This window comes from Natrix helvetica (genome assembly GCF_964273705.1).
Source record: "Natrix helvetica genome assembly, chromosome: 1".
Classification (NCBI taxonomy): domain Eukaryota; kingdom Metazoa; phylum Chordata; class Lepidosauria; order Squamata; family Natricidae; genus Natrix; species Natrix helvetica.
Genome location: NC_138548.1, coordinates 103,283,389 through 103,304,499, shown reverse-complemented (window position 1 = coordinate 103,304,499; position 21,111 = coordinate 103,283,389). Strand labels below are relative to the sequence as shown.

At 33.1% G+C, this 21,111-nt stretch overlaps 1 protein-coding gene across 3 annotated transcripts in view; it reads right to left on the bottom strand.

Moving 5' to 3' along the window:
- The window catches only part of SBF2 (SET binding factor 2), a 211,756-nt gene that overhangs the window by 72,693 nt on the left and 117,952 nt on the right, over positions 1-21,111 (bottom strand). For all 3 annotated transcript variants that reach the window (XM_081942456.1, XM_081942458.1, XM_081942457.1), the window contains exons 10-16: positions 17,852-17,929; positions 16,774-16,887; positions 13,545-13,673; positions 12,729-12,827; positions 11,724-11,928; positions 9,254-9,363; positions 8,288-8,437 (exon numbers count right to left, since the gene is read on the bottom strand). In XM_081942456.1, the coding sequence (XP_081798582.1) occupies positions 8,288-8,437; positions 9,254-9,363; positions 11,724-11,928; positions 12,729-12,827; positions 13,545-13,673; positions 16,774-16,887; positions 17,852-17,929 (885 nt within the window). The remainder of the gene's footprint in view (positions 1-8,287; positions 8,438-9,253; positions 9,364-11,723; positions 11,929-12,728; positions 12,828-13,544; positions 13,674-16,773; positions 16,888-17,851; positions 17,930-21,111) is intronic.

The window sequence follows — 21,111 nt, the reverse complement described above, 5'->3', positions numbered from 1 at the left end:
TATCACATATTCATTTTTGGTATTTTATTAAATCCTACCTTGATTCCTTTATATTTTACAAATTATGACTCTAGATTATGCCTCTATTATTTGCATCAGTTTACAACTACAAATTTCTGATCAAATCACCAGGAACTGAAAACAGAAATAAATTAAAACACTAACATTTTCTAAAATTTTTTTTATAACAAAAGCAGCTCCCGTGAAAGTTGGCAGATGCAGTCAATTAGTTGGGCTAATTATGCCTTAAAGTTCATTCAATTCTGGTAAAAATAGACGAACTTATGGCTATCTGTTTATTTATTTATTTATTTTTATAATCAAAGTGAAGTTATGCAAAGCTTCTAAAGCAAGTTTTTGTTGCAGACCTGGGGCAAGAAAGTTTGGACTAAAGCAGGGGTGTCCAAACTTGGGAACTTTAAGACTTGTGGACTTCAACTCCCAGAATTCCCCAGCCAGCCATGCTGGCTGGGGAATTCTGGGAGTTGAAGTCCACAAGTCTTAAAGTTCCCAAGTTTGGACACCCCTGGACTAAAGCAATCCCTTTTCATTTGAGGGTTTAATTAAGCTTGGTCTCAGTCCACACTCCACATAAAATCTATAACCATAAGATAAGTTTTTCTTTTAATTTAGCAAGTTTGAAACAATATATTGAAAGCATAACGATTATTTTTGAACATAAATTAACAGCCACACACATAACAGTATTGTGTTACTGGCTTCAGAAAATTCTAGTGATGGACTAATAAAAACAATAAGCAGTTTATATTGCATTATAAAGTATTTGGATATTACCATATCCAATTCTGCCAGCCTGTACTTTGCTTTAATTTTGTTAATTTTTTTCTACTAAAATGTTACATTGCAAAAATGGCAAATTAGGTAATTTTTGCTTGATTTAGATAATGTTCAAAAAAATTAGGAAGCACTTTTGATTTTCAAAATAAATTATGTAGGCTTTATGCATCACTCATAATAACTCTGAAACATTGTATCTTTCAACTTAGCTCATCCTACCATTAGTTTATTTTTTCTCTTTTCCTCACTTTTATCTTCCTTCCCTTTCGTCTGCTGCTTTTGAAGACTTAGTCTATATTAATTATTTTTCTTATAGTCCATCTAACTTTACTTGTTCCATTTTCCCACACTTAGCTTAATCTCTCCAATTCTGTCTTTCTAGAGATGAATGAATTCTATCAGTTCCAGTCTGTTGTTATTCTACTGTTCTGTTATGTCTTCAAGTTCTGCTCCAGTTGCCCTCCAGCACACAAAAAAAGAACATCTCCATTGTTGCGTGTGGTTTTTTTTTGTATTAAAAAACAACAACCAATGAAACACAGAAAAAAACAAACAGAAATAGACTTACTTCCCCCAAAGAATAAAGACCTGAAATGAATAAAATGTTTATGTTGTTTTCCTCTGGCAGTGATCCAAATATAACAAAATATGTGATCTTCTTCCATGGAGGAATGTTTTTTATCTTGTTGTAAAAGTCCCCTTTATCACCTTTTTAAAATAGTGAATTTTAAAAGGATGCTGCAATGTAACATGGATTTCACTTAAGCGGAAAATGAAACATTTTTTGCATAAGTTGTATACAAAATATTATCTGGGTTTGATTTAAAAAAAATCTGAAATTGTGAGGTACAAGGTGGGGGCCACAATAAAATATGGAAATAAAGTTAATTTTCAGAAACATTTTTTATTATTATTTACACACATTTCTTTTAGATGCAAGCCATATTCATTTTTCTTTATGGATAGGTAGATTTCATGGGTCAGACAGATATATCATCTAATTCCTTTCGGGGTAAGCAACGTTACAGGAATGCACAAAAACCATATGCCACATTCTTTTCTTAAATAGTATTAACCCTTTTCCAATCTTTAGTGAACATTCTGCTAAGATACGCAAATGCACCATCTTTCACTAGTTTTTTCCTCAAGAATAGAATAGAATAGAACAGAACAGAACACTGGCCAAGTGTGATTGGACACACAAGGAATTTGTCTCCAATGCATATGAGAAGGATAATAGTAATATAACCAGACTGCACTGGAAGTCTTTAAGAAGATGTTGGATAGCCATCTGTCTGAAACGGTATAGGGTTTCCTGCCTAGGCAGAGGGTTGGACTAGAAGACCTCTAAGGTGCCTTCCAACTCTACTATTGTATTGTATTGTACATGGGCATATATACTTTGACATAAGACAGTACTGTGGTAATAAGGTGTTCAGCAGAATAATGGCACAAGAACAGGAAGACAGTCATTATCTATAATATGAGTTTCTATTATTTAAACCCATTAATCAATGTGCATCTTTCTAAAGCGATATAAAGCAGATTTCCTGTGACACATTGTAAGTATTTGAACAGTGCTTTATTTTTTTCCCAGCCTTCTTGTCTCAAAGCTAAACATCCTCAAGTTCTTTAGCCTTCTTTAAAAAAAACTTCGTTATTAGTTGCCTGATCAACCTTGTTGCTTTTCTTATCTTGGTTCTATTGAATCCTTCTTAAAATGTGGTGCTCAAAATTGAGGACTCGCCAATTCAAGGATTTTGTTACTTTAGATGATTTAGAAAGTGTACTTGTGCTGCTTTTCGGTAAAACTGATCACTAAAACTGATTTTAAAAAAAACATACAGTCATATTATACTCTTGACTCATTTGGAGTTTACAATTAATGGCTAGTGTATTTCCCACACATTTTCCGTAACTACTCTTACCAAGCCAGGTATGCCCTATTCTATATCACTCACATGATTTCTATTTCCTAAAGAAAGATATTTTGCAATTGTCTTGATTAACTTTTGTTCTGTTGTTTTCAGTCCTCTCTCCAATCTATCGGGATTATTTTCTCATTTTCTATTGGTTTAACTACACTGCCTAATATTGTGTCTTCTGGAAATCTGATAAGCATTTCCTCTATTTCTTCTCTGTGTTTGCCAATAAAAGCATTATAGTAATACAGGATGCAGGACTGAACTTTGTGGCACACCATTTGATACCTCTCCCCAGTTTCCAAGACATGGTTAATGATCACTTAAGGGCAGTGCCGATGAAGCACTTCTCTTTGAATTATTAGAGCAGCCATGGATGCAGAGTCAGCAGGGAGCTGGACTGAAGCAGTTGCACAAACCTGGAGGGAAAAACAGCTGCAATTTTAATGATGTGAAGAAAAATCTTTGTGCGCACTTGCATGCGTTATGAAGCATTTCGTTTGGCACCTTCTTTGAAGGATTTACAAAGCCTAATGACTTTTCCTTTGCTGCTTTGATTGTATTTTATTTCTATGAAAACCCAGTTAGATATGGTCTTGTTATAACTTCATTAGAAACGGAACCGTTATGAGTGCAACTGTTCAGACAATAGTTAATTCCAGATGCTTTCTTATGGTCCACAAAATAGCATAGAACTTTTAAAAAGTTTTACAATGTTTACTATTTTCCCACTTACAGAAACAAAGAAAAACTATGCTCCCAGAGACTCTGTTCTTCATATTTTCATATTTTATCTCCTATTTTTCAGTAATACATTTTCTTTTGATACATGGGAGATACTGTGTGAAAAAGATGGATTTGCTCTAATTTAACAGTTTCAGCATTGCATTAAACTTTAATTCTTACTTAATACTCAAATGACAAATATATAGTAAGAGAAGATAGCGAAAGTAATGTGACATGCACAAACATCTCAGGTAAAATGAGGCATAACCACATTAAATATTTTGTTCAACAAATCCTTTTGCTACACTTATTCTTCAAACAGTTTTATTCCTTGAAATATTGAATGCAAGACCATTTATTAATTTGATTTATAAGAAGCATAAAATGAAATCTTATTTAAGGCCATTTGAAATTAATTTCACTGTTAGTATCTAAACAAATCTAAACTGATATGTTTAGAAAAATCCCTCTAATTTTATTTTATTTACTAATTTACACAGGCACTAAAACTTGAGTTGGATGATGAGAAAACTGCAACTTTGGTTTAGGAGAATAAAAATGACTGCTATGCCAAAAAGAGGAACTTGTAGCCCATGGTTGGTACAATTGATTAGCCTTTCTTTAAAACATTCCTCTAATCCTCTAATCCTGAGGCATTTACTATTGCCTAAAAATATTATCACCAGTAATGGGAGATAAGTGAACCATAGTACACTGCCTTGAGCATCTTGAAGGAAATGGATTAGAAGTATTCGGATGACAAAGCTTAAAATAGATCACAACATTCTTAGTTGTGTCTGCCCTCCCAATGAGATGGGCTGTATTCAATAATACTAGATTTTATTGAATCTCAACTAAAATTTGCTCCCAACATCTACAGAAAGAAAAAAAAGTACATAGATATTACCAGTAGAAGCTTGCCCCACAGCTTCACAGACATGGGATACTAGGACCCTACAAGGTAAATGGGCAGATCTATAAATTATTAGCAGTCTGGGGCAAGGAATGTCCAAACTCATCAGCTCCTGAATAGGCTCTAGACGTTGTCTTGTTGGGACAGTCTATCCTTCAATTTCCTTGATCATTCACAGTCTTCAAGTAGTAAAATTATCTGCTTACTTGATAGAGGACAGGCCTCTAAAATTACCCGAAACATAGATACTTCTTTCTTTAGTATACAGCCAACAGCCTTCAGTTGGAAGTTAAACATTTCCCATGCTGTCTTCCTTCTTACTTAGACTGAAGTAAGTTAATAATACTGGATTGCAGTTTACAATTATATGATGGGGAAAAATAATAAGTTGAGTCATAGGCCTTAAAGGAAATATGTAGATAAAAGCAATTTCCCAATGTTAAGTGAAGTGTTTAGACATAAATTTGAAAAAAAAAACCAATGGAAAAGAATAATCTAACAAACATAAATTTGGCATTGCACAACACAACATTGCTCTGTAACTTCTAAATATAAACACAGAAATAAACCAGCATTTCTATACTCAGTTCTATTTTCCCCCTCTCATACATGTGGACATTTTATTTTGCTGGGCTGATAAAACTGCCACAAGTAGGATAGAAAGTTTTCAGCAATAAAATGCAGAGGAAAAAAATCAGATGACACTGTTAACTGAAAAAATTAACATGAAAATGAAGATAATTTCTTAACATATCTTAGATGATATTCTAGTTAAATTTAAAATAAATTATGTAAGCCTGAAGCCTATCTATTCATGACCTAAAGCCTGGGATTAATCATGTTATGTGAATCTGAAACAGAAACATTTTAATTATAATCCACAGAAATTTAATAGGAAGAGTTACAAAGCAATGTATCTTATAATTGATACATAATCTACAAAAATTCTGAAAAGTAATGAGATCACAAATAAATGGATAAATGAATGTGGATATCGCAGTGAGATTTGTTTGGGAAAGTGCCACAAGATATCCCTTGTGTAAAAATAAAGAATTTGTGGGAATAAATTTTAAGAAACAGAAGAGATAACTTGACATTTTGCTTTTCAAGTATTTAACCATTTTGCCATTTATGTTACTATTCGTTATACTACTCAAGAGGTTTTGAGACTAGATAGTCTAAAGATAATACTGGATTGCAGTTTACAATTATATGATGGGAAAAAACGGCAATTCTATACTATTGCCAGTTTTATTTGGCTTGCTCTTTAGCTTAAAATGCATTTTTGCATTAAAGTCATCTGTAGTTCGCATATACCGAAATACTAAATCTACCTAAGTTCTTCACATTTATAGGTTACTGGTTTATGTACTAATATATTATCTTTCATGTGAATCCTGTTACGGCACATTAATTTTTATAGTTCAAACATTCTTTTTTATAAAGATTGATTTTCAGGGAGCTGTGAATCACAGTTTATTAGACAGAGATATGCTCAATTCCCATGCTCATTATCTTTTTACTGTATTGGCATAAATAAAGGTAAATGAAGGCTCATAAATGTACTGACTGCATTTTAATGTTTTATCATTAGATGACTCCTAATATTGTGCATTGAACACTATTATTTTGCTATTGCTAAATTGGAGCTTTAATTGTGGTATAATAATACTGGATATTGAAAAAAAGTAACCCATTGATTGTTCAATAAGACATCACCAATGGCCTCTGGATGTTTCCAGGCAGATAGACTGCTGGAGGACCCAGAGTATTGGGGGCAATATGCTGATTCTGTAAACTGCTTAGAGAGGGCTGTAAAACACTGTGAAGTGCTTTACGGTGTATATACGTCTACACGTCAAAGTGCTATTGCTAAATGCAGTCATTTGTAGACACTGATTAATGACTTGTCTCCTTGTTTGAGATCAGATATTCCTTTAAAAACGTAAGTCCATCCCTGAATGTAGTATAACTTTGCAAGTTATTTCTGGGACTGCAATATAAAAAATATATAAAAGAAATCAAGTACACTTAAAAGTCAGCTTCTTTGGGAATATTTGCAATCCTATCCACTCCTATCCAATCCTATTTTTGTTCCTCATAATTAATCAATTTTAATCTCACTTACACAGATTATACCTCTCTACATAAAAGTGATATTGCTATCAATTACTATCAACCATAAATTTGTACAGCTTTCATCTTTTGCTCCTTAAAGAATACAGAAGATACCAGAAAAAAATTACAGAAGATATGGAAAACAAATAATGGTCACAAATAGAAAACTAACAGTCTGGAAAGCCTCATATAGCAGCAGCTTCCCTTTCAGTTTTGCAGCACCTTTCCAAGTGAAACCAAAGGGTTTGCTTTAGTTCAAAGTGGTCCAAAAAGATAATAGGCATTGAATTATGCCATAATTTGTTTGCTAAGCAGAAACATTTTAGAATCTGAAGACATAATCTTTGCAGCATTTAAAAGTAGATCAAATAATTTACTTCTTTGCTTATGGTGCTTTTAAACACTTTAAATTTGAAGAATCCCAATATTTTTATTAAGGAAAACTGAATTGTACTTGTTCAGATCCTTATCTTTTATAGATTCTGTTAATGCTGTTTGAAACACTGACTTTATTTCAAAATAAAATTTTACTGCCCTCCACTTATATAATTTCCAACACAGGTAGGATCATTTTTTAATTAATTTCAAAAGACGAAAAAGTATGGTATTGATACCAAAGTTTATATGGATTTTTCAATTTATTGACTGTATTTTCAAATACAATAGTTTTAAAAATTCTGTTGTTATTGTCATAAAGCTGCTTATTAGATTTCTTGATTGTATCCAATAATTATTCCCAATTTAAATAATAAACAATTGTGAAAGAAGGCAATAATTGTGAGTTTCAGAAAATTGCACCTGATAAAGTACCTTGGAAAAAATAATTGAAGTCAGAAACCTTTCTTGTAGGGAAAAATAATACTCATACATCACAAACACAAATTATTAAAATGATTCATTTCAACTAAATGTTATTTCTTTAGTACCACACTAGTGTTTTAGCTCTCCCATAAAATGTTTTCTTTTCTTGAATAAACAAAAGCGTACAGATCTTAAAGCAATCAAAATAATTATCTAAGTAGTTATTTTACAGAGGGTGATGAGATAGGATGTGTCTTCAATCACTAATTACAAATAACAACAATCATCATTCTAAAAAGCAGAAGAGAGCAATGATCTTCATTCCCACAGTACAGTAGGTTCCCAAACCATTCCAGTGATTTTCCAGGAATTTACAGTTTCTGTGCTAGCCAACCAGTGAAGGATGCAATAAACTAATTTCATTGAGAAAAATTCTTGGACATATAAGAATAGTTTCTTAATCAATTGAAGACTTCCTTTATAGATGTATGGGCAATGCAATACCGGAATAGCAATAGGCCTGGGCCTTTGCCACTCCAGTATCCTCACTGCTTTCATGCTTCCAAATGTCTGACAGTGTTCTTTTCATAAATTCTGTAAAGGCAGACTAACAATTGCAGCTGAGTGCCGAGAGAAAAAGATACCAATGAGTGAAAGAAAGATGGTAAAGGTGGTAACAACTAGGAAAGCACTCTTGTAATGAGGTGCTTAACTGCAACCAAAACATGAAATGTGGCAATTGCATTTCTTAAGGAAAATTGTGAGCGTAAGGCAAATGCCTCCTTAAAAAGATACACAGATCCTCTGCTGATGGAAGGAACACTTTATAGTAATTGTTCAAAAAAACACCCAAAAGCAAATAAAGGAACAAAACAGCTGAAGAAATAGAACAATGAACTCCAAGAAAAAACTTATATTTTACATATAATTTATAGTTTAGATATAGCAAAATACACACAGCAAACTAGAAGTACCATAAAGAAACCAAAATACGGCTAAATGCATGTACCTGCAAAGTACAGTTCATCATTCGCATTATGTAATCAAACTGCTGATGATCCAAAATTGCACGATTTTGCTGAACGTGGAGGCTTAGTTCCTGAGTCAAACATTGGCGAGCTGCTTTTCCTTTGAGGGCTCTCAGTGCAGCAGGCAAGGTCTAAAGACAAGAATGCTAGCAAAAGTAAGAAATTAAAAGAATCCTAACTTTAAATTATGTTTTTATGCTAATATTCTGTAGTATATTAGCAATCATCAGCAATCTTGATATGAATTGTCCCTATTAAACTACTGACTGAATTCTGATTTTTGTGTCTGAATAGTTTATTTCATAATTAAACATAAGTTTAAATAATAAAGCAGGAGGTGTAGAATTAATCAAGCAATTATCAAGCAAGGTCTTAGTTATGCCCCAAGCACAAAGAATAAATCGGATTCACAAAAGTAAGGATTGGAAACCACAAGTTCTTTTCCATATGTTTGAGAACTGTTATGAAAGGGCAAATATGTTGTACAATTAGTCATAACATCAGCAAAATTTACAAAAAAACCTTAAAAAGTTGCCTTTAAAAAAACAATCTATGAGGTAAATTGGTTCTCAAATGCTCTTTAAGTTGAAAATGAAGTATTCAAGGTTGGGTGAGGAGCTTGCATTTCATTTAAGAGAAAAATACAAAGCAGGGAACACATCTCTCATTATTAAATAAACTAATAACTAAATAGTTATTAGAAGTAGAAGGGGTAGAAAAATAAATGGAGGTGAGACTGCGATGCCAAACAACTTTGCTTATTTCTTCACAGACAGTATATTTCTTTTATATCGAATACTTGTAGTAAGAACTGAAAAGGGTAACAGATGTATAAAAGTAGAGTTACTGTAAGTTTTAAAGGACTAGAAAGAGCTCATCTCTTAACAGGTATGGTATGTTTTAGCAACTTGGAAAAGCCCGTCAAACAATTTAACAAATCATATTACCTTTTCAGTCTCCAAAAGTTTATTTTCAAATATAAAAGAGATGCAATTTCTAACAACTTCCAGTCTTTGTGCACTGTTGAAAACTGTGCTTGACTTTTCTACTATGGAAACTAAAAAAGAAAAGAAAAGAAAGAAATAGAAACATATGTGAAGCCATTTATTTTAAAACTACCATCACTAAAAGGTTATTATAATGGAAACATTCCAAAGATGGTTTCTACATACCAAGATTTTATTTTGTACATGTGTTCCTATTAGAAGCACACAAGGACAGATACAACGATTTTTCCAGTATTAATTCTTAATATATAATCATACTGTATATGGATTTACATATTATTATATTAGCAGAATTTCAGTCTGTCTGTTATAAAGAAAAACTGTAAATTTGTACGAAATATGATATCAGAGTCTAATATATATGTATATTACAAAGTTTCTAAATTTTAAAAATTTCATTACAAATTCCATATAAATTTTGGTAGTATAAAAATTTGCATTAGTCCATTACTTTCCAGAACAAGAGAAGAGGACTATAATACAACCATTTATTTAGTGACTGTTCAAAGTTACAACAGCATTAAAAAAAAGTGATTTAGGACCATTTTTTACACTTATGACCATTGCAGCATCCACATGGTCATGTTAATCAAAATTTGGACACTTGGAACTGACTCATATTTATGATGTTTGCAGTGTCCCAGGGTCTTGTGTTCACCTTTTGCCACCTTCTGACAAGCCAAGTCAATGAGGAAGCCAGATTCACTTAACAACTGTGTTACTAACTTAACAACTGCAGTGATTCACCTAACAACGGTGGCAGGAAAGATTGTAAAATGAGTCAAAACTCATTTAACAACTATCTCACTTAACAACAATTGTGATCAGAGGTCAAGGACTACCTGTATAGGATACCTCTAATTTAAAAAAACAGTATTAAAAGGGATAAGGACGAATTAATGTATGCTGAATATCATCAGTACTAATAAAAAAGAGTTTCTCTGTGGCAATGTCACATTAGAGTTGCCTGCTTCTTAATATTTGAAGGCTCTATATAGGGCATTTTGCATCTTGGAGCAATACTTTATTGGCAAAATGTCAGGAAGCTCTTCACAATTGTTATCTTGTGTCTCATCACAATATATAAGGAAGAACCCAAATATATTATGTATTAATATATTAAATCCTAACCTAAGGAATTGATATGATTATGCATATCAAACAGCTTTCAAGTCCTAGTTAAATGGGACTAGAAATAGATACTTTGTAGCATTTTATAAAAATCAAATATACACTATTATTATGGAGTCCAAACATCTATATTTGTATCTGAAGAAGCATCTCATCCAGTCTCACCTTCTCATTCTGATGGGACTAGCCAACCCCACTCATTCAGCACACAGGGCTTACTTCGGATCCCATCAACCAAAGGATTTCAGTTGGCGGGGTCCACAACAGCCTTTTTCTGCTCTGGCTCCCATCCTCTGGAATATTCTCTAATGGGAGGTGAGGTCTGCACAAACACTCCCAGCCTTCTGGAAGTATCTGTCTCTGTCACTTGGCCTGGGGCTCCAACAAGGACCTGCTATGTTGGGAGCAGCTGACTGTATAGAGAAGAATTTCACCCCTAGGCCACCCATTATCTTGGCGTTTAGCTTTTCTGTTCAACTTTTTTCATTTTAATTGTTTTCTAATTCTTTCTACTTTTTATTACATTGTGAGCCACCCAAAGTCACTGTATCTGTGAGATTGGTGACATAGAAATTTAATCAATACATACATGGGGAAGGGGGGGGGGAATCTATGAAAAACATGATGTACCAGAATCAAAAGACTGCCACTGAAATTTAGGAGCAGGATGGTTTAACTTTGGTAATGAGATTTGTTTGACATTTTTTTGTTTTTCTTTTTGTTCCAAATGAAGAATAAAAAAGTAAAATCTAGTTTCTGAAAAAGTTTTAATCCTTTGCTTGAAGTTTGGGGTTCTCCAATAAGAATGGGAGGTTATCAGAGACTTGTGTAAAACCTACCAATTTGAAAACTTCCTGTTTCTCCTCTAGACCACACCAATCTGGTTATTCCAGCTGCCAGGGCATTTCTAGAAATTAATTTCTCAAATGGGATGTTTCTGAAAAAGTAGGATTTCTATTTTTTTGTAAACCACTCCCATCCTATCTCCAACCCCCCCCCCCCCGCCCAATAATGTCTCAAATATTTCTTCCTATGGCAATTAGGATCATTTTTAGGACTTTTAAGGTTGAGAATGGTTGTCATTGATCCTGGAGACTTATAATCCCTATTCTCAAACGCCATTAAAAAAGAATAACAAACACTGGCACCACCTTTTATATTTCTCAGAATGTTATCAAGGTCTTAAATGGTCTTTGAAAAGTCAGGGGGATTAATTGGAGATTTCAAAACAGTTCTCAATTTGACTTAACTGAATAAAACATAAGGATAACTCTCATACCAACAGGTGGGCCAGCAGGAACTACACATTTCCTTTCAATGCGAGAAGCAGACGGTGCACTTTGGTTTTTAATCACATTTTCCTGAATTAAATCCTGAACCTGACTTTCATTAATCCTGGGGAAAGGAAGTACATGAACTCGCAGATGAGATCCTTCTGTAGGTCTTGGAACTTTTTGGAATGTCATATGAGGATTTGGATTCTCCTGCAGACATTAAATAAAGAGTATTTGTATTCAGGGATGTAAACTATTTATTTATTTGAACAATTTGCTTGCCAAAAGATTTATTAATAAAGTGTCATTAATATTCTTTATTAATAATTGATGCATTGAAGGATAATATCACACTTGTCTTGAAATAAAAGCAAAAATTAATTTTTGGTATGTATGTATGGAAACCAAACAGTTTAACAATTGATAACCACTTTATTTTATCTTATATTTTAAATATTCTTTGCAGACTTTCCAATAAAACATCTTCTATTGATGACCAAAATTAAATCATAAAATGGAATAGTGTAATTACAGTACATCAATATTATACAGTGATAAGTAACAACAAAATAAAATTTCAATTGTATTACAATGAGAAGTAGTATTACTGCAGGCTGAAAAAGGATAGATGGACTGAAGATCTGTTACTTTCAACAGACATGAAAAGTATTTTTTTTTTCAATTTAGAAGCTGCCCAACTCCCAAATTACTCTGAGTGTTTTACATGCTGTAACTATAAGAAAAGAAAACAGTTAATGAAGAAAATAATAACAATTCCTCTTTTTGATTTATGACTTTGCCTTAAAGTTTCATAACCCAAGGATCTGTTGCATATCAAATAGATTTTTTACCAAATGTAGTATTTTAAAAAGATCATTGCTTACTTAAGAATTATACTTTTAACTTTGTAATTGATTTATATAACTGCAAGCAGCTTTGTGCATCTTTAACTTACAATTATTTACAATGAAATATTAATGAATTATATCATAAAAATACACTGTACTTACATTTTTCAGTAGCTGCTCTGCAAGTTCTCGGATATGTTTTAACACTTTTAATGAATTGCTCTCCTCAGATTTAATTCGCTCTACTTCAAATGCTACCAGCTTTAAAAATAAAGCATATTTTTGTTGATAAAAAGGCAGCTTTTAGATAGTATTTTTATGTAGCCGCTAAAAATATTTACATACCATTTTTAATAATTTATTCCCATTTCTACTTTGCATGCATGTTTTATAATTGTTAATAATTCAAACAATAATAAACTTGACATTTTGGGTGCACCAAATTAAGTATTTAGAAATACATATAATGAATACTAATAGTGAAAGAAAGAAATAGTGAAAGAAATATTTTAAATATTAAAATATTTAATGGCCACTTTTTTCACACTTGGTTAAATTTTCCAAGTTTTCTCTCCTAACAAATTCTCATATTTCATTGAAAGTTTGTAAAAAAAAGCCTACAAATAATAAAGTAATATTATCAGTTAATTTTTTTTAAAATAGTCAACAAAATTTTTATTATGACAAATATTGCAAACTATTTGCATATATTTATCTTACCAGTGACAATTCCCCCTGGTATTTGTTCTTAGGAAAAATAATATGTTTAAAAAATATTCAATCAAATATTTTGAAACAAAAATTAATACATGCCCATAATTACCCTTTTAAGCTAATTCACTCCAAACTATTTTGCAAGAGTAATGCGACCAAAAACTAAAACAAAACAAAAAACCCTCAAACAAATTAAATATTTTCTCTCAAGTTTCACAATTAACTTTTAAAATATATGTATATACATATATGTGTATGTTCTACCTCATCAAAGAGATCGCAGGATCTATATGGAGGACCTCTCTCTGACACAAAACCTGCAAATGCCATTCCATTCAGAATTTTGGTAAGGAAATCATTCTCAATTAAGCCCCGTTGGCTTAAGAAAGCTGCCTGCAAATAAAAATAAATTGTAACTAATACTTTATCAGAAACACAAAGAAAAAAAGGAGGGTTAAAATAGACTGTAAAATTCAAAAAAGAGCAATGTGTTTAATGCTTTTAATAAAACCAAACCATGAATTACCATAACATCAAGTTTGCTGTAAAAACAGAAAACTTTCCATGAATGCACACAAATGTGCATTCCAAATATGCTTGGAATGCATTCAGAAATCTGCTTTCTCTCAATAAACTTAAATTATGCAAGGTAAGATGTGAAATGGCTACATACAGAATCTATTTAACAGCTGTGTGATCATTAAAAACATAAAAATGATATAAAAACTAGATTAGATAACTTTATTTGCCCTATCAATTCAAATCTGGACTTCCGTCTCTTGAGATACAAGCCGATGTGCTTAGCTCACCTAACACATGGCATCTCCACACACACACAACCCTTTACCTTCCTCTAGGGCATCAGAACATGTGATGAGACAAATGAAGAAGGAACAAAGGGTGGGGGAAGATTGCTGCTAAACAGCCAAGAAAATTTTCGATTAGAAAAACAACTTGGTGGATGAGTTTTGCTTCATGTTCACAATCCAGTTGAGGTCAAAAAGAGTTTCCCCCCATGGTCAGATATTTCTTCGTTTTTGTTTATTCCTCTTTATGGAATGCATTTTGGCTCACTTGCTGGAGCCATCTGGTTCATTTTACAAAACTATTCATTGGATCATGAATTAACATCTAACATAAAGCATATTATTCATTCCTAATCTCTGCTAGAAGGCACAATATTTTTAACCATCTCAGCAGGTTGCTAACCATGGTTCTTTGTGCACTCATCTTTACATTCAAACATACTGTATGTTTGCATTAGTACAAACCACCTTTACTGAACTTGCAAAAGCTGAAAATTTTGGCTGGACACTGGATCCTGCAAGATCATACCAAGAATCCTACTCATATTGAAATAGCAAGTTGTGAAAAATAGGCCACAATACTGAGAACTGGAGAAAAAATTTGGTAAGCCAACTGCAATTATAGATAACTTGCTATATTTCTTTATAGTCTCAGTGCTCACACGCAGTAAGTTTAGCAGGTGATCTATGGCAGTATTAGACAGAGAGCTACTCAATCAAATGACACTTACAAGCTTGAATACCTAACAGTACATTATGATCATCACAAAGATCATTAAAAAATCAATTGAGATGATAAATGTGCCAATTGATAGTGTCCAGACTATAGTTATGATTAGAACCACTGTTTCAAAGCCAAACAAGATAAAGCAGAATCTACATGAAATACAAATAACTTATTGGCTCAGAAACAGGAAATAATAGCTATTTTAAAAGTTATTTATTAAAAGGCAGTTGCCATAGATTTGGGCTTTGTAGTTAGCTGGAAGAAGAACACAGACTCTATAACGGAGTTAAATTTTGAACCGGACACACAACATTTACACAGTAGCCTCAAATTTCTGACTGAGGAGCTGAGAAAAAAATATAAGAATTTACAGGAGAGCTATATGCAGAAACAATTTGCCAGATAATATAAAAAATATCAATGGAAAAACTGAGTACAGAGTGGAAAGAGCTTTATAGGCAACCTTAATTTCTTGTGCTGGATAGGGAAAATTCCACTTTGTGAGAAATTTCTCTTATTTTCAGTCAGTCAGAAGATCCTTTTGGAAGGAGAGATAATACTAACTACCTGCCACCATATTGGGCAGCTTGGCAATTCAGATTGTCTCAGCCATTAAAGAGGCATCTGGCTGGGTCCTATAGGTAGAAGACTACATCTATGGAATGTGGTTCTGATCTGTACCAATTGCAGAATAAAGTATCAGAGCAGGACTTGAAATTACTTCGGGAGTAAGTAACAAAACTCAATTAGATCAGCATTAACTTGAGGAATTTTAGCATCAGGTGATACCAAGAGTCAAACAGACTATTATTTGCAAGAAACAGTTAATTTGAATTTCAGATTCCTTCTTTCCTCTCCCTAATGACAAGTTGCTTATAATCTGATGGTGTAGCAGCTTCAACTATTCAGGCATGTATCCAAATGATAAATAAAGACTCTGGGCCTATTGTACTGGGTACATTCCTGTCCAAATTGGGAAAACAAATAAGAAATATACAAGCATTGTCACAAGGGTAAATCGTTTTTTGCAAACTGATGCAATGCTATATAGAACATCCCAGTTACTATAAATCATAACATATAATCACAGCATTCTTACGAGTAATGATAGTGATGATATCGTTAGTTGCCCTGATCAGAAGTACAGTCAGCACTCACAGGAAGTGTGCAGACAGTCCTAGATTCTAAACCAGATCTATTGCTGAATTATACTATTTGATATTCCTATGGTTCTGCCTCATTAAAGATATGAACACTGTATCTCTGTTGCTCAAGGTACTGAACAACAAGATTTAAACAAGTGCAGTAAAACGTATCATGTCCCTGTATTAATGCATCTGTATTGTCCAGCAGAGTACTTCAGATCCCTAGTAAAAAGTGAATAGGCAATAGCGACCCACTTCCAAACTTTTCCAAACAAAACTGCAAAGACTAGTCCAGGTAGTCCAGTTGACTAGTCAGGAGTCAACACCAACTCAAAAGCAAAAAAGGCAACATGAGGAAACAGCATTTTTGTTAAATGGAAACTAAATGTAAGAATTAAATTTTGGAATTACTGTTTCCCCTAGGTTCCATTTCAGATTTTTATCCTAGATACAGCAATTAGATATATTATTTTTGGTAGAAAGGAAAAATATTCTACAAGTTATTTGTTTATTATCCATTTACCTAATAAAACACTGTTGGATTTGCAGCTAACATAGTCAGAAGTTCCATTTACACAAAAATGAAAGAGATATAATTACATGTAGAATTATATTATTGGCACATAATCTTAGCTTTTAAAACAGCATGGGGAAAAAAGTAGGAAAAAGTATACTTTACAAGTTTTTATGAAACTGGATTGTCTTAAAATTTCAAACTAGATCAAGGAACTTATTGAACTAATAGTATTTTGCTTATTTTAACCTTTAAAAATGCAATATTATTTATAAGCTTTCAGGTTCAACTTTATTGTTACCTTATGAAAGTTTATCACGGGTTCTGAATGAATCCTGATTAGCTGAAGACAAGATCTATATCCTTGGAAAAGTTGTGCAAATAATCTAAGAAAGACTCCACGCACCTCTTTATCCTAAGAAAGACATCAAACTGTTATAATACGCAAATAAGGCTTCCCAACTAATTCATCAGTAGCTTGAGACCCCAATGGATTGACAACATCTTTCTTGAAACCATACAGGTTTCAAGCCCCACCAGAGATTACTCTATTTTAGTTTTTTTTCAAATTAAAAAATAGGAAGCGAAATAGAGACCAAGAAAACATACTTAAACAATAAAAATGGCTTGTGGCTGTAGCCATTATTTGCTTGGAAGTTGCATGTGTAGCAAAAGAAACAACGGTGATGGAACAGATTTTCCTTGAATCTAGAAGACTGATTGGAAGAAATTTCACCATATACCTTTATGAATGGATATTTTATGACTGGATAAATCTTCCATGGCAGCCATTTTAAAAAATATATAACATGCTTTCAACATTCCAAATGCATCCACTGTTCCCCAAATCTAGTCATTAAAATTCTGAAAGGGCTAAAAATCGCAATATGATATTAAGATTAAAATTCCCATGTGAACAGCTTGCTTATATTCCCCCATAATTGATTGCAAGAACTTCAATTATTCAGGTATAAACCTCATCTTTAAGGACCCTGGCACCAGGACATTTGATATAGCTCAGTTTAGTTTCAATTTTCACCAATATTGCATTTTCCCATAAACTCTGCATTGATACTAACTGTGGAAAGTAAATTTAATTCAGGGATCACAGATGGGATACTGCCGTAATGCTTCAAATTATAATTAGAAGATAGGACTGATACCAGTAGTATCAACCACAACGTACAACCACAATTGAGCCCAACATTTTAGTTTGTTTTCTTGCTGGAAGTAGAATTAACCCTTTCCTGTCAGCTCCAGCAAGAATTCTTAGATCAGCATCTTTGATGGCATAAAGTAAAGATATTTGGGAAAAATACAGAAATGGAAATACATTATATTTTCCTGTTTATTTCAGCATTGGGAACATTGTGTCTTACCAACATTTTGGAATGTGACAGAGCGGTTCGAGGGGGAGGAAATGCATAATCTGCTGTTGCCAAATCTGGATATAAAACCTACAATTTCAAGAACAAAATTTAAAAGCAAGTGGTTTCGATTTGTTTTTAAAATATTTTTTATATTTTAAATGTAAATTGTACCACATTTAAATTTCATATTAAAATTTAACAAATGTTTGCATTCTTGTATCCTTATTATTTCAGTCTGATGCTAAATACAAAGAAACAAATATTAAGTGAGCTAGGAAACATTCATAACTCAAAGCAGCTAACTGTGATTTTAAACTTGAAAGGGAAAAAACTCAAACAGATTGAATAATCAACATTATATAAAAGAGGATCCCTTTATTGTAAAACTTCTCAGAAAACATATAGAAGAGTTTTTAAATATGATTTTTCTGTGTTGATCCAATTTCTTTTCATGGCAAAAATTAAATGCATTTTTTATTAATCTATGTCTAATGCTTTTTTTCTGCTAAAATGAATCAAAAGGAGGAGGAAAAGATAAGGAAGAGTAAGGAAGAAAGGAATGAATAAAGAAAATGGTCCTAATAGCAAACAATGGTTTTTTTAAAAAGAAAAAACAAAATTAAACATAAATAAAATGTAATAATTAGTAGATAATTAGAAAGTAGTTTAATCTCCTACTGGAATGAACGGAAAACAAACATTTAAAAAAAATGTTGAAGCTACTTAAGAGTGAAAAGAATTATGTTAAAGAATGGCACAACTATGTAAAATTATGCTAGCAGGTATTACCAGAAAGAATGCTTGGTGAAATTATGATGTGAAAGAGACTGTAGATAGGAAAAAGATATTATAGAAAAATTCTTGAAAAATGAGGTGAAAGAAGGTATTATATAATGCACATGTACAAAAGAAGATAGATGCAAATAATATAGAAGTCAGGAAAAATAGGTAATTGTGTGTGTGTCTGTGCGTGTGTGTGTGTGCGCGTGTGGGAAGGTGGGTGCACACGTGTATAAATGCAGGATAAAAATGTAGGATAAAAACCTAATAATAATAATAATGTAATCAATGAGAGCAAGGAGCAGTTAAAATGGATTTGAAAATGAATGAAAACTGATGAGCACCAGAATGAATGGGATCTAAACTCTCCTGTTTCTTTGTTTGTATCCTGTAAATAGTGCCTTATATCAGAACAATTTTTGAATCAAGGTATCTTAAATGCCCTAACTTAAAGAATGCATAAAATATCTTCATTACTTCTTTATTAACCATTACTTCTTTCAAATAGAAATTTCCATTGAACTTCCACACCAGTTTTATTTGCTAGTTGTGATTGTTTCAATATCTCTGCAGTTGCATGATTATGATTTATGATGCTTCCTGACAGATTCCCAGAGGCAAAGACAATGGGGAAACTTGTATGAAGTCAGAAGTCACTCCTATTCCTGTACTTCAAATCTTAAAGAATGCATTAAAAATCCAGGACATGTTTTTCTTGTGGCATTGAAATTACCACCATATTCTGACCAGTTTACTCTCAATTTTCTAGTCATTGCAATATCCCTGTCATCAACATTATGTAGATACTGCTAATGGGCATGTCCAGCAAGAATATGGTCAGCCTAATTGTGCAGTGTGGAATGGGGGGGGGGGAGGGAGAAGCATCATGATCAAGAAATGACATCAAATGTCACCGAGAAGTGGCAAGGAGGGGGAGAGAACAAGAATCCAGTGGGAAAATTTAATGTTTATTCTGCTCACATAAGACTATATTATCTTTCTCTCAAAGGATAGCACAACAGGTCATAGGTTCTCTAGATAAATATAAAAACAACAAAATTTGGTTTGAAACTAATGTGAGGGAATGCTAGAAGATCTTACTGATTAAGATAATTAGAGTTATATATCAGTTCAGATTGGAACTATATACTATAAATGTAGGTGCCAAAGAATAAAACCAATAAAAAGCACATATGTTGAGTGAATGCTAAAAAAATGGTAAAGTGTAGGCTGGTATATGGATGTGGTTTGCACTGGTTATTTTACTTATTTATTAAATGTATATAGCTGCCCATTTCACTGCTCTGATTCTGGACAACTTACAAAGTTAATAATCCAAAACAACAATAAAAAATAATTGTGAAAATCATTAAAACCAATAAAAGCTAAAAAATTATTAAAACCATAAAAACATAATCAGTGAGACAGCACCATTCATTTTCCTATTAGTACAATCACTTAGCAGACTCTGCACCAATGTCTCCAACTACCTAGGCTAGATGGCAATAAGATTGGGACCAACCTTACCTTAGGGCAAGATGATGTTCCAAATGGTGGGCTCTAGAGCAGAAAAGGCTAATCTCTTGGGTCCCATCAGATAGCATTCCTTCATAGACAGGAGCCACAACATACCCTTTTTGCTACATCTTGGTAGATGTAATTGGGGTATGGTGGTCCCTCAAATACCCTAGCCCCATGCCCTATAAGACTTTACAGATCATCATCAGTACCTTGAACTCAGAACCAAATTGGTAGTCAATGTAGCTTGTAGAGCAAAGGTATAATGTGCAATGATCTAGATGCACACATAATGGTCCATGCCATACATTTTGCATCAGGTGAAGCTTCTAGTTCAAGGGCACCACCATGTAGGGCACATTACAATAATCCATACAGGAGGTGAACAAGAGTGACTCAGTCTAGGCCTCCTAATCCAGTAATGGGCACAATTGACACACAACCCAAAGTTATGCAAAGACTCTTTTAGCTATGATTGCCACCTGTTCTTCAAAGAAGAATTATGGGTCTAGAAGGACCTCCAGATTATTCACTGAGTCTGTTTGAGACAGTGTCACCACATCTAGAATTAAAGATGGTAAATTTCCAGATTCCTCAATCTTGACAAGGTTGAGTTGAAGTCTGTTATTTCTCATCCAACTGTCGCAGTCTCCAAGCATCACAATAAGATATTTATTTAATTTGCCAGGGCAAAGATGTACAATTAGTTTATCTTCAGTATACTGATAATATCTTATCCCATGGCCACAGATGACTGCCCACAGTGCCCATAGTGAAGATGTAAAACAGGAATGGAGAAAGTACTGAATGTGCTGCATCCCACATAATATGGTAGAGGATGGGAATTCTTGCTCCTGATCAACACTGTCTGACCCCAAAAGAAGGAAGAGAACTAGTACAATACAGTGCTGTCCACCTCAAGCTCCTGGAGCTGTTCCAAAAGGATACCATGATTGATGGTATTGAAGAGT